The 12,478-nt window shown below is 34.6% G+C and overlaps 1 protein-coding gene across 6 annotated transcripts in view; it reads right to left on the bottom strand.

The window, feature by feature from the left end:
- FERMT2 (FERM domain containing kindlin 2) overlaps nt 1–12,478 on the bottom strand; it is a 131,411-nt gene that overhangs the window by 24,920 nt on the left and 94,013 nt on the right. For all 6 annotated transcript variants that reach the window (XM_007473238.3, XM_007473237.3, XM_001362466.5 and 3 more), the window contains 2 exons: nt 9,919–9,968; nt 5,534–5,658 (listed from right to left, as the gene is read on the bottom strand). In XM_007473238.3, coding sequence (XP_007473300.1) covers nt 5,534–5,658; nt 9,919–9,968 — 175 coding nt within the window. The remainder of the gene's footprint in view (nt 1–5,533; nt 5,659–9,918; nt 9,969–12,478) is intronic.

Raw genomic sequence — 12,478 nt, 5'->3', positions numbered from 1 at the left:
ATTGTGGTATATGTTGGTGATGGAATATTATTGTGCAAAAAGGAATAATAAAGTGGAGGAATTCCATGGAGACTGGAACAACCTCCAGGAAGTGATGCAGAGCGAGAGGAGCAGAACCAGGAGAACATTGTACACAGAGACAAACACACTGTGGTATAATCGAACGTAATGGACTTCTCCATTAGTGGTGGTGTAATGTCCCTGAACAATTTGCAGGGATCTAGGAGAAAAAACACTATCCATAAGCAGAGGACAAACTGTGGGAGTAGAAACACCGAGGAAAAGTAACTGACTGACTACAGCGGTTGAGGGGACATGACAGAGGAGAGACTCTAAACGAACACTCTAATGCAAATATTAACAACATGGCAATGGGTTCGAAACAAGAACACATATGATACCCAGTGGAATCACGCGTTGGCTATGGGGGGTGGGAGGGAGGAAAAGAAAATGATCTTTGTCTTTAATGAATAATGCATGGAAATGATCAAATAAAATACTATAAAATTAAAAAAAAATAAAAATAAATAAATTCTAAGTGCATTAAAAAAATAGTTCTATCACTTTCGATTTTATTAATTTCTCCCTTAATTTTTAGGATCTCTAGTTTAGTTTTCTTCTGAGGGTTTTTAATTTGTTTGTTCTCAAGTTTTTTGATTTGCATTTCCAATTCATTGATCTCTGCCCTCCCTAATTTGTTAATATATGCAATCAGGGATATGAATTTCCCTCTGAGTACTGCTTTGGCTGCATCCCATAAGGTTTGAAAGGATGTCTCGCCATTGTCATTTTCCTCAATGAAATTATTAATTGTTTCTATGATTTCTTCTCTAACTAACCGATTTTGGAGTATCATATTATTTAATTTCCAATTAATTTTTGATTTGGCTCTCCATGTACCCTTTCCGATCAATATTTTTATTGCTTTATGATCTGAAAAGGTTGCATTTATTTTTTCTGCTTTTCTGCATTTGAGTGCCATGTTTCTGTGACCTAGTGTATGATCTATTTTTGTGAATGTGCCATGTGGTGCTGAGAAGGTGTATTCCTTTTTGTCCCTATTTATTTTTCTCCATATGTCTATTAACTCTAATTTTTCTAAGATTTCATTCACCTCTTTTACCTCTTTCTTATTTATTTTTTCATTTGATTTATCTAAATTTGATAATGGATGGTTCAAGTGTCCCCACTAATATGGTTTTACTGTCTATTTTCTCCTTCAATTCTCTTAGTTTCTCCATTAGGAATTTGGATGCTATACCATTTGGTGCATACATGTTGATTAGTGATATTTCCTCATTGTCTATACTCCCTTTTAAGAGAACATATTTACCTTCCCTATCCCTTTTGATCAAGTCTATTTTTGCTTTGGCTTTGTCCAAATCGTGATTGCAACTCCTGCCTTCTTTCCATCAGTTGAGGCCCAAAAGGTCTTACTCCATCCTTTAATTCTAACCTTGTGAGTGTCAACCCGCCTCTTGTGTGTTTCTTGAAGACAACAAATGGTAGGGTTTTGGGTTCTAATCCAATCTGCTATTTGTCTACGTTTTATGGGTGAGTTCATCCCATTCATGTTCAAAGTTATGATTTTCACTTGTGGATTCCCTGGCATTTTGATAACTTCCCCTGGTTCTGAACTTTCTTCTTTAGCTATATCCTTTTGAACCAGTGATTTACTTTGGGTCAGTCCCCCTAGTCCCCTCCCTAGATATGCTTCCCTTTCTAGCCCTTCCCTTTTTATGCTCCCTTCCCCTTCCACCTCTCCTTCCCTCCATTTATATACTTCCTCCCCCCTCCCCCTGAAAACTTATTTTCTTAGAAGTTGTAAGGCCAACATTAACAAAAGTGGCAGAGAATCAATCCATGCTCGCTTTCATCTAAGTCTCAGAGACTGCATAGAGCAGTCAATTGTAAACAGAAAGTCATACACCAACTCTCTGTCCACTTTAGTTTTTGGCTTGCAGCCTTTTCAAGTTAAATAATTTACCATCAAGTAGTTGATCTTGATGCTATTTCATTCTTACTGAAGGCATCTGACATCTTTGCTGAAAACATCCCATGCTAAAAAGTATGGAAGCAAGGACACAGTGCTACTTGACTCCACTGGTGATTGGGAAAGTGCAAAAGCATCACCCATGCAAGTTGCTGTTGTGGACAATACTGGTGAACTTCTGGCAACCAAATTTGCCCATGATCACCAAGAGGAATCCTATTCCATTTAATTTATTGGTTGTTGCTAGTCTAATCAATAAAATGATTTTTCTTACCTAGATCCCAGTTCTTGGAATTTTTACTTATTTTGGTATATGGCACCTTTATGTCTATTTTGAGTAAACTCTTAGCTGTGGAGTGGAGTATAGGTTATGGTTATAGGTTAATTATTTTTTTAAAAGCACATTCTAACCTGCTTTCCAGCCTGCTTGGACCAACTCATAACTACAACAATAATGTACTATAGTGTTTGGCTTTCTAAAGTCCCTGCAAAACTGATTACTTTCCATTTTAGTCCACCTGTGCCAATTTGCTGGATATGAAGTAAAACCCGAGTTTTGTTTTGGTTCTAATAATTAGTGATTTGGAGCCATATTTCATATCAGCTAATAGTTTCCAATTATTCTTTTGTGAAGTTTGTTTGTATCCTTTAACCACTTTACTATTTGTGTTAGTTCCCAAACTGTCTTAGACATTATACCCCTAAAAGATATGTGATGCAAAATTTTCCTCATCTGAGTCTCCCTTCTTTAAAAAAATTTTTTTTAAACCCTTATCTTCTGTTTCAGAATCAATGCTGCATATTGTTTCTAAGGCAGAAGAGTGGTGAGGGCTAGGCAATGGGGGTTGAGTGACTTGCCCAGGGTCACACAGCTAGGAAGTGTCTGAGGCTAAATTTGAACTCAGGAGGTCACGCCTCTGGGTCTGGCTCTTAATCCATTGAGTCACCCAGCTGCCCCCCGAGTCTCCCTTCTTATCCTAGCTACAAAGATTTTATTCATGAATGTTTTCCAATTTTAAGTAATCAAAATTATCTTTTATAATTCATGATTGGTTCTTTATCTCTTTTTTGTATCTGAACTGTTCTTTATTTTTAAAGATAATTTATTTTTACCAATTACACATAATAACGAATTTCCACATAAGTTTTCCAAAGTTATAATGTTCTAAAGTATCTCCCTCCCTCCATCTCTCCCTCCCCTCCTAGAGTTGGTATAAGAGCTGAAGGAGTTTGGAATGTTCAGTGTGGACTGAGTGACAAAGGCAGGAAGTTAGAAGAGGGGAAGAAAAGGAGCTTGGGGAAGGACCCAGAAAATAGAGGGGCTTTTTGATCTGAGATCTTGGGGTGAGAAGAGGTGCTCTTTCCCTGCTCATGACTGATTGAAAGCCAGTCACAGAATCAGTCAGGGGCATCACATCTCAATTCCTGGTGTGGTCTGACAGACTTTACCAGCAACAAAGGAGAGAGATTAGGGTCTCTCTGGACCAGAGGGATCAAAGACTCTGACAGCCTCTGAGCCAGAACCCCCAAAGATCTTCACCCTTTCTTGCTTCACTTCAATCCCTGTCATACCTTAATACTATAGATTAGATTAGGATAAGGAATAGGGGAAGGGAAGGTGAATTTCTGGTCTTGGTAATTTGGTCAGTCAGGAAGAAGGACCTGTGGGATTAGTTTTAGGGGCTCCTCATATACCTTTACCTGCTCCCCACCTTTTGCTACCTTAATAAACTTTTAACTTAACCGGATCACAGTCAGATAAAAGGAGCCTTATTTAGGGGGACACAAAGGGAACAAGAAACTAAGAAAACTAGTGGGTCAAGCCAGACTCTGGTTTGATGAGTACAGATTTAATCCAGGTGGAGGTTTTTGCCTGAGAAGGATCTAAGCTTATCAACCCCAGGGGGCCTTTTACCTCACCTACAAGAAAAGATCCTTGGCAAGCTACCAACACTGACCCATCCTCTGGTAATCCAGATTTCCCTCTTGTCCCAGCAATAGTGAGTCATAGAAATCTTGTCAGACTCACCCACACAAGTCTGTCAGCACATGCCAGCTAGATATCTCTCTATATATTCACTTAATAGATAAAGTAGGCACTTATTACAGTTGGCCAGCAATTTGGTCTGGGTTACACATGTATTACCATGCAAAACTTCCATACTGTTTATTTTGTAAGAAAATAATCATAATAAACAAAAATCCCAAAACAAAAACCCCAATAAACAAGTGAAAAATTGCATGCTTTGATTTGCATTCTGACTCCAATAGTTCTCTCTAGAGGTGGATAATGTTCTTTGTCCCAAATTCCTCAGAATTGTCCTGGATCATTATATTGCAGATAATAGCTAAGTCTACCACAATTAATCATTCTACAAAATTGCTCATTTACAACAATATTTACAGGCAGTTCTTTTTGTTTTGTTAAAGAATTGTAAACCAAGGGCTACTCATATACTGGGGAATGGCTACACAAATTATGGCATATAAATGAAATGTATTGTGGCCAAAAGAAGTGATTGAAGGGATGATTTCTGAAATGAACCGATGCAGAGTGGAGTGACCGGAACCAGGATAATAATTTATAGTGTAACAATACTGTTGTCAAAATGAATAACTGAAAACCCAAGAACTCTGATCACTGCAATGATCAATCATGTTTCCAGAAGAGTGATAATGAAAACTGATAACCTTGTTGACAGAGAAGTGATGAACTAAATTTGAAGAATGAGACATAAATTTTGGATATATATGGCCAATATAGGAATTTGTACATATAGATTAAAAAGGTTTTGTTTTCCTTCACATAGAATTTTTCTTTCTTTTCTGCAAAGAATTTAAAAACACCAATAATTACATTACTATAATAACAGTAATGTTTACATAGTACTTTAAGATTTGCAAAATGCTTTATATCTTCATAACAACTCTGGGAATTAACTGCTATTATCTAAATTTTTACAGATGAGGAAACTGAGACAGAGGTATAATTAAGGGTCTCACAACTAATAAGTGTCTGAGGCATGATCTGAACTTTGTTCTAACTCTAGGTCTAGAGCACTCTAGCACTGCACCACCTACCTGAAGAAAGTCCTTTTCAATTTCCCTTTGACATTTTATTTTGTCAAAAATTATTAATTAAAAATTAAACCTCTCAAAAAACCAAAAATTTCTGTCCACCCACCCTGCCTCCCAAAACAAATAGTCTTTGCATTAGGTAATGATTACTATTAAGATACACAACTAACATGTGAAATTGAAAAGTTTACTGGATAGATAAAACACTGCAAATTTTGACATGAGAAACAAAAGTATTTTAGATGTATTTTTATCTGAAAACTATAAACTAATAGAGAATAAAGATTCATGATTCATAGACAATCATTGTTTTAGACCTCAGATACTCATATATAAAATGAAGGCTTAAACTCAGATGATATCTTTCAGATAAATTCATAATTCTATGAATTTATAGGAGGGAGAAGTAGAAGATTACAAGAGACCATGAAATAGTGAGAAATCATAAGTAAGTTTTCTTACCTCTCAGATTCATTTGTTGAACAGAAGTTCCACCAGATTCTTCTTTACTCTTATAGCAAGAAATAGATGTATCTTTAAAAGTGCACCAATACTGCTTATAACCTTTTAGTGTTAATTTCTTAGGCCTGTGCATGAAACACAAGTAAGGAAATTATAAAAAAATAGCACTTTATTAAAAAAGTTCTACTAGCCAAATTTTATATAAAAGAACATTGACAAATGAATTGGTTTTTAAAGCTATCTTAGAACCAATATAACTCTACAGGGAAGTTATTGTTCTCTAGGTCCTCGTAATAAACACATTTTACATGTTCTATAATAAAAGATAATGCCCTGGCATAGAAAAAGTCTCATACCCTAATAACCTCTTATTTTTAGCAAAATTCACAAGAAATAAGTGGAAAATTGAGTGGAAATGTTTACCAAGAGCCAAATAAGATAAATTCTAATAGTGAATATTTATAATGTGGTGTTATTTAAATTGATGTGTACAAAGTATTCTATATATATTCCCATTTGATCTTCCTAACAACACTATGAAGTTAGAACTAAAGGCATGCCTCCATTCTGTAGATAAGGAAACTGAAACTTAGAGAGGTTAAATGATTTGTATGTGACCATATAGCTAGAAAATATTGGAGATGAGATGGAAATCTCTCTCTCCATTTTAAATCTATCTCTCTTTCCACTATGTGTGGAAAATTGCTCAGAAGGGATTTGGAATGTTGGAGAGAAGATTGATTGACAGGAAAAGCAGTTGGGAGGGAGAGAGGAGATTGGAGAGTGACAGTTGCTCTCGATGGAAACTCTTTCCTGGACCTAGGGACTGGAAGGAGCTCTCTCCCTGCCTCTCAGGATAGAAACTGCCACTATTCCTGGATTTTTCCCAACTGTTTGCTCTATCCTGTGCTGCTTAAACTATAGTGCTGGTCTTTAGGGACATTAGACTGAAGAGACAGGCCCAACCAGCTCTGAAGGTCAGAATCTCTATTCCTCTTGCTGTCTACTGTTAAAGACTTTGAACTTAAGAAAGCTAGTATAGAAAGGAATAAAAGAAACCCTTCACCAGCCTGAGAGGCCAGGGCTCAGCTCAAAGCTGAGAGACTTGAAAATCAATCTGTGCTAAAGTATAGGGCAAATCGCTATTCCCTCTACCCTGACACCTTCCCAGTTTGAACCTGTTAGTAAATCATTTTTAGTTCATTAAAAGCAGTCAGATAATCTTTGTAAGGGGGGGAGGGGCGCTGAAGGGAGAAAGAGTTTATTAGAGCAGAAGGTTCTCTGTAACCTCAAGTATGCTAAATCTTGAGGTGCCCATCAGTGCCTCTCTCCCTTTCACCTTGGTATAATATCTGTAAGAAGAGTTTTTTTCCTTATAACTATAGTTATAAAATGTTCCTGAAATTTGTCTAGAACAATCTTCTCAAAACAAGAGGCAATTGGTTATAATAATTTCAGCTTTAAATCACTGAAGAACAACAAGAATTTCTAGATATGGGTTCCCTGAAATACTGAACTTAGTAACGATTATTCTTTTATCAAGAAATTTTATTGTTTAATTACAAAATATATATTTCTAGTGACTTATTTTCTTTATTACTATAGTAATATGTGCCTGACATATAGTAGATGTTCAATGAAAGTTTATTGATTGACTGATAGGTTAACTTTTTTCTGTCATTGTTGAATTTTCTGAATGTTAAGACTCCCATATTATTTGATGTGGAGGGGGAAGGTCTCTTAAATTTACCATCTTCTCAAGATTTTTCATAAATACTACATGAAATATATGCCAGATAGTCTGGGGGGCTTTCTGTGCAGCACTCAGACTGTCCCTTGCTTGCTTATATAGCCCATTTGCTTTTAAAATACTTCGCTTAGATGAGGTTTTTTGACAGTGTATCTTTACTATTTTTCAGTTATGGACCCATCTGACAGTCTCTTGAAGCTTATGAGTTCTTTTTCAGAATAATATTTGATGCCTATATTCAATTTTTAAAAATGCTAATTTTAAGTTAGAGTTTGTGAAAATAAAAATGTACATTCCCCCTATCCAAATTATGGACTTCATAGCCTATCCAAGGCTAGGAACCTTTGTTTTAAACCTTTATTTTATATATATATATATATATATATATATATATATATATATATATATATATATATGTATATATGTCAGCATTGGTAATAATGCTAATTATACCTATTCACATCTTTCTCCATTGCATTTTGAATTATTTATTTATAATTCTGATTGAAGTTTATAGTATTTCATGATTCTCAGGAATGGATCATCATGGAGAGAATACTAATATTTGAAAAAAAATGGGCTTTTGCAAATTCAGAAAGAAGCAATAGAGAGATTTTTTTTTAAACCATTATCTTCCACCTTAGAATTAATACTATGTATTGGTTCTAAGGCAGAAGAGTGGTAAGGGCTAGGCAATTAGTGTTAAATGACTTGTGTACCAATGGAGATTTTGAACCTTTGACTTCATTCCCCAGAAGTCCTTAGTATTTCCCAAAATTCCCTATAATCTCTCCTGCGTCTCCACATTGGCAAGATCACGTTATTGGTATTTAGCTGGCTGTAACTCCTCCCATGCCTTCTTTGGGATGCAGCAATCATGGTGGCCTGGTAAGATGGGGATTTTGAAATGGCTAATTAGCCATGGGCATGTGGTTTTTATTTCGTATCCTCTTTATTCCTTGATTTCTAATGATCATTTAATAAACCTCCTAAAACATATTTTTATTATTGAGATATAATTTTAATTTTAATTTTTACACTTGCCCAGGATCACATGATTTAGAAACAAATAGGTATTATATAAATATAAGTCTAAAACACCCTTTAGAGAAATGGTGACAAACCTAAAAAGTGGAGTAATATTAATTATTCATGGTTGGGTTGTGCTAACATAATAAATACTAGCAAAGTTAATTTATTCAGTACCATACCAATCTACCAAAAAAATTCATAGAACTAGACAAAAAATAACTGCAAAATTTAAATAGAGGAACAAAAAATGTCAAGAATCTCAAAGGAAATAATGGGGGGGGGGGGAGGAGAAATAGGAAGAAAAAGAACCTAGATCTCAAACTATATTTTTATTATAGTATTATCCATCAAAACTACTTGATTCGGTTTAAAAACTAGAAAGCATAATCAATGGAACAAATTAGGTATATATAGCATACTAAAGCAAATGAAGCAATTGTATAATGTTGAATGAATCCAAAGACTTCAAACAAAAAAAGAACAAATAAAATTTCTGGATAAACTGGAAAGCAGTTTGAGAGAAATTACATTTAAAACAAAACCTCATGCCATGTATTACAACAAGCTCCAAATGGATAGATAATTAAAGTCGTATCACAAACAAAATAGAAAACTAAGGAAAGAGATACCCATTGCAGCCTGTTTTATTTCATCAATAACTATAAGCTCACAGAGGGCTAGTCCAATCTATTCTATTTCTATTTGTTTTCATATTCCAATTTAATTTATGAATGGTATGGCCCTCATAGCCATCCTTAAGGAAGTAATTCCTGTGAGGGAGACTATCAATCTTCTTTGTCACCATCAATACCAATAAGATGATAAACTGCCTGTAGATGAGCCTTGGGAATGGCAAGTGTGGTTATCCCTGGTTTTCATCAAAATTAGACTATTTTTTTCTTAAAAGGAATTGAAACCATTCTTTAAATTTAAGTTGGTCCAAGGAACTAATGGTTTGTTGCCCTTACTTCCTAGTCACCATGTGAACTAAGCAGCCATGAGGATCTCCAGCACTCTGAAGCTTGGCTGGGACACCTCAGGTAATGGAGTTTTGCAAATCAAAGTGACTACATTTACTCAATGCCTATTCTTGCTGAATGTTTTTCCTGCTATCACTAAATAAATCTCCATTTATTAACTGCTGAATGAAATGTTGATATTGCCTAGTTTCTCTGTGAATATATCTATTAGCTATTCACTGCATGAATATCTTGTAGTTATAATACCCAGTCATTATTTCTGCCATTAACAATGTCACCGCAAAAGTGGAAGACAACTAAAACCCATTTTGTATTTTTCGTTTTGTGTCTTGACATAGCAAAAGAGTTCACTGGCCATCCCATTGGTAAGGAGCAACTCTTTAATACAACCTAATATACCATCTTGAGTTTTAAAATTCTGTATTGTTGAAAGGAATTCCTTTACCAATGAAATAAATCTTTTATGTACTGGCAATTTGATAAATAATATGATTAAATAATCATGTTATTAGAAATATCTTTCTTTTTTGTTATTGTCAATGGTAATTAATTTACAGATATATCTGCCAGGAAAACAAAAGTTAAATATTAAAAAAGCACAAAATAATAGCAATTTGACTTACTTGAAAACTTTAATGTAATCAGCCAGTTCAGGAATGGAAGTGATGTCTCCCTAAAGATAAAAATTAAAACAGCTTCATGTGAGTGTGAAATTTAGTTCTAGGGTTAGTGGATAGAGAGCCAAGCCCAGAGACAGTAGGTCCTGGGTTCAAATATGGCCTTGGTCAATAACAATGGACCCTGAACAAATCATTTAACCCCAACTGCCATCCCTTATTGCTCCTCTTCTGCCTTGGAACCAATATTTAGTATTGATTATAAGGTTGAAGGTAAGATTTTTTAAAAATTTAGCTGAGATGCAGGATTTCATGTTTATATATTAATGCTTATAAAATTATATGTTGGTAAATTTTTTTAAAAGTCTATAAATTCCTGGTTATGAAATGAAATGGTGTACTTTCATAAATTGTACTCACTTAAATGGTAAGATTCTTTTCTAAAATAGAAGAGTAAGTTAACAGTTAAAATTTCAGGCTGGTTACACATCCCCAAGCCATAAAGAGATATAAAGTAAAATAATAGTACTTCAAAAACTGTTAAATTTTTAACTAAATTTGATAATATTATTTGATCAAATCAAATCTACCAGTATTTATTAAGCATCTATGATGTGAAAGGCACAAATACATAAAGAAGTCTGTGCCCTCAAGGAATTTATATTCTAAAAAGATATATAGGGGATAAACTGCTGGAGGAGGTGGGATGGAATAAGAAGAAAAGTTTTGTAAGAAGTAAGTGAAGTGCAGGAAGTAGGTTTTGTAAGAAGTAAGGCCACTTCATCTTGTAAGAAGGATAAAAGAGGAAATAAGCGTGAGAAGGCATCCAAGTGATTAGAAATGAGGAAAAGATGGGATCTTCCTCAGAATGGCCTCAATTTTTTCAGTAAAATATGGGGTAAGTTTCTCAGTTGAGAGTGTGGGGGAAAGAGAAGACATAGCAAATGGCAGGAGAAATGAAAATGTTTGGAAGAGTGGGAAAGTGAACTGATAAAGGATGTACAGAAGAATTATCTACTAGGAGTGTAGGCCTAGTTGAAAAATTTGTAGTAACCTCCATCAGAACAATTGTGTGCTGTTCTCTATCAGCAACATAAGTGCAGGAGGAAAGGCAGTGAACAAAGCAAATTATATAAGGCTGAGGGCATGAATAGGAGTAAACAGAAGACAGTGTCAAGTTGAATTGGTTCACCAAGTAGTCAAGTTGGGGGAAAAAGAAGAGAAAATGCCTAGTGTAGAGGAGATGGCTTGGGAAAGAACTGAGGGGTCAAGAGATTGGAGGTCTCAGTGTGGATGAAGAAGAGTTTTATAAGGGAAAGTAGAAGGAAAAGACAGTAGATTATGGTCAGATAAGTAGATTTCAGATTTTTTGAATGTGTAAATTTATAGGTAATGGCAAGATAAAAAGAATAAACACCTTCCCCAGAGGAAGTAAAAAATGCTAAACCTCTCATCTGAACCTCTTAATTTGCCATAACTACCTTCAAAAATTCAGGTCAAATTCTACAGTCTAGAAGAGGTCTTCCTAGTTCCCCCAGCTGCTAGTGGCTTCCCTTCTAAGATTATCCATCTATTCTGTATATATGTTATATGTTGACTCCATGTTAGAATATACTCTTCTTGAGGGCCAGGGCTTCTTTTAGTTTTTCTTTATATTTTCAGCAATGAGCACAGTGGCAGCTATCTAATACATGCTAAATAAATACATGTTGACTACATACATCAAAATATCCTAGACAGGTCAATCAATAAACTGTACTACAGCCAGAATATTATCACAAACTGAACTGTTGTCCACAATTGCATGAAAACCTAAGAAATGACAGATGTCATCAGACCAAATATTCACTTTCCAACTTGTGTGGAGTAAAAAGTTTTCAAAAGTTTTGAAAATTAATCAAAATCCTATGAGAACAGAATGAGTTACATATTATCCCTATTGTCCTATCATTTAATGGAAAAGCCAAGGAGGCTTTCTGTGAACCTACAGATTACTCTCAAAGATAATTTTTTATTCCCAACTGCTAAATAGTCTAAAGAACATCAAAAATAAAAGAATGGTATGATTGGGAAGGCTTTAAAAGCATAAGAATTGTTATGTTTTTAATAGATGTGGCTATATTTAATACTTATAAACCCTATTCTACATGGAGTTAAAAGTTATCACACTGATTTGGCAGAAAATATGTAGATATTATCTCTGTCATTTTGTCTGCTACTGATAGTGTGCTGAAGATGCTTTCCATCAATGCACAGAAAACAGACTCTGCTATATTTTTACTTATTTATGAGTAAATAAATAAATAAGAAAATAAATAGTCATTCATTTTTCCATTTGCTACATAGTGAAAAAAATTAAATATAAAGAATAGTAACTTGTTTCAATTTCACTTGTACATGAGCTCCATCAAAAGATAATGTGATAATAATACAAAAATAATAGTTGGCAATTATTTAGCACTGTAAGTTTGTAAAGTGCTTTATGTAATCTTATGAGGTACTGCATGTATTATAATCCCCAGTTTATAAATGAATATATTGATCCTTGGAAAAGTTAAGTGAAGCC

Source organism: Monodelphis domestica, chromosome 1, assembly GCF_027887165.1.
Source record: "Monodelphis domestica isolate mMonDom1 chromosome 1, mMonDom1.pri, whole genome shotgun sequence".
In the NCBI taxonomy this organism is placed as follows: domain Eukaryota; kingdom Metazoa; phylum Chordata; class Mammalia; order Didelphimorphia; family Didelphidae; genus Monodelphis; species Monodelphis domestica.
The sequence above is the reverse complement of the archived record's forward strand: the minus strand, read 5'-3'. Positions and strand labels throughout refer to the sequence as shown.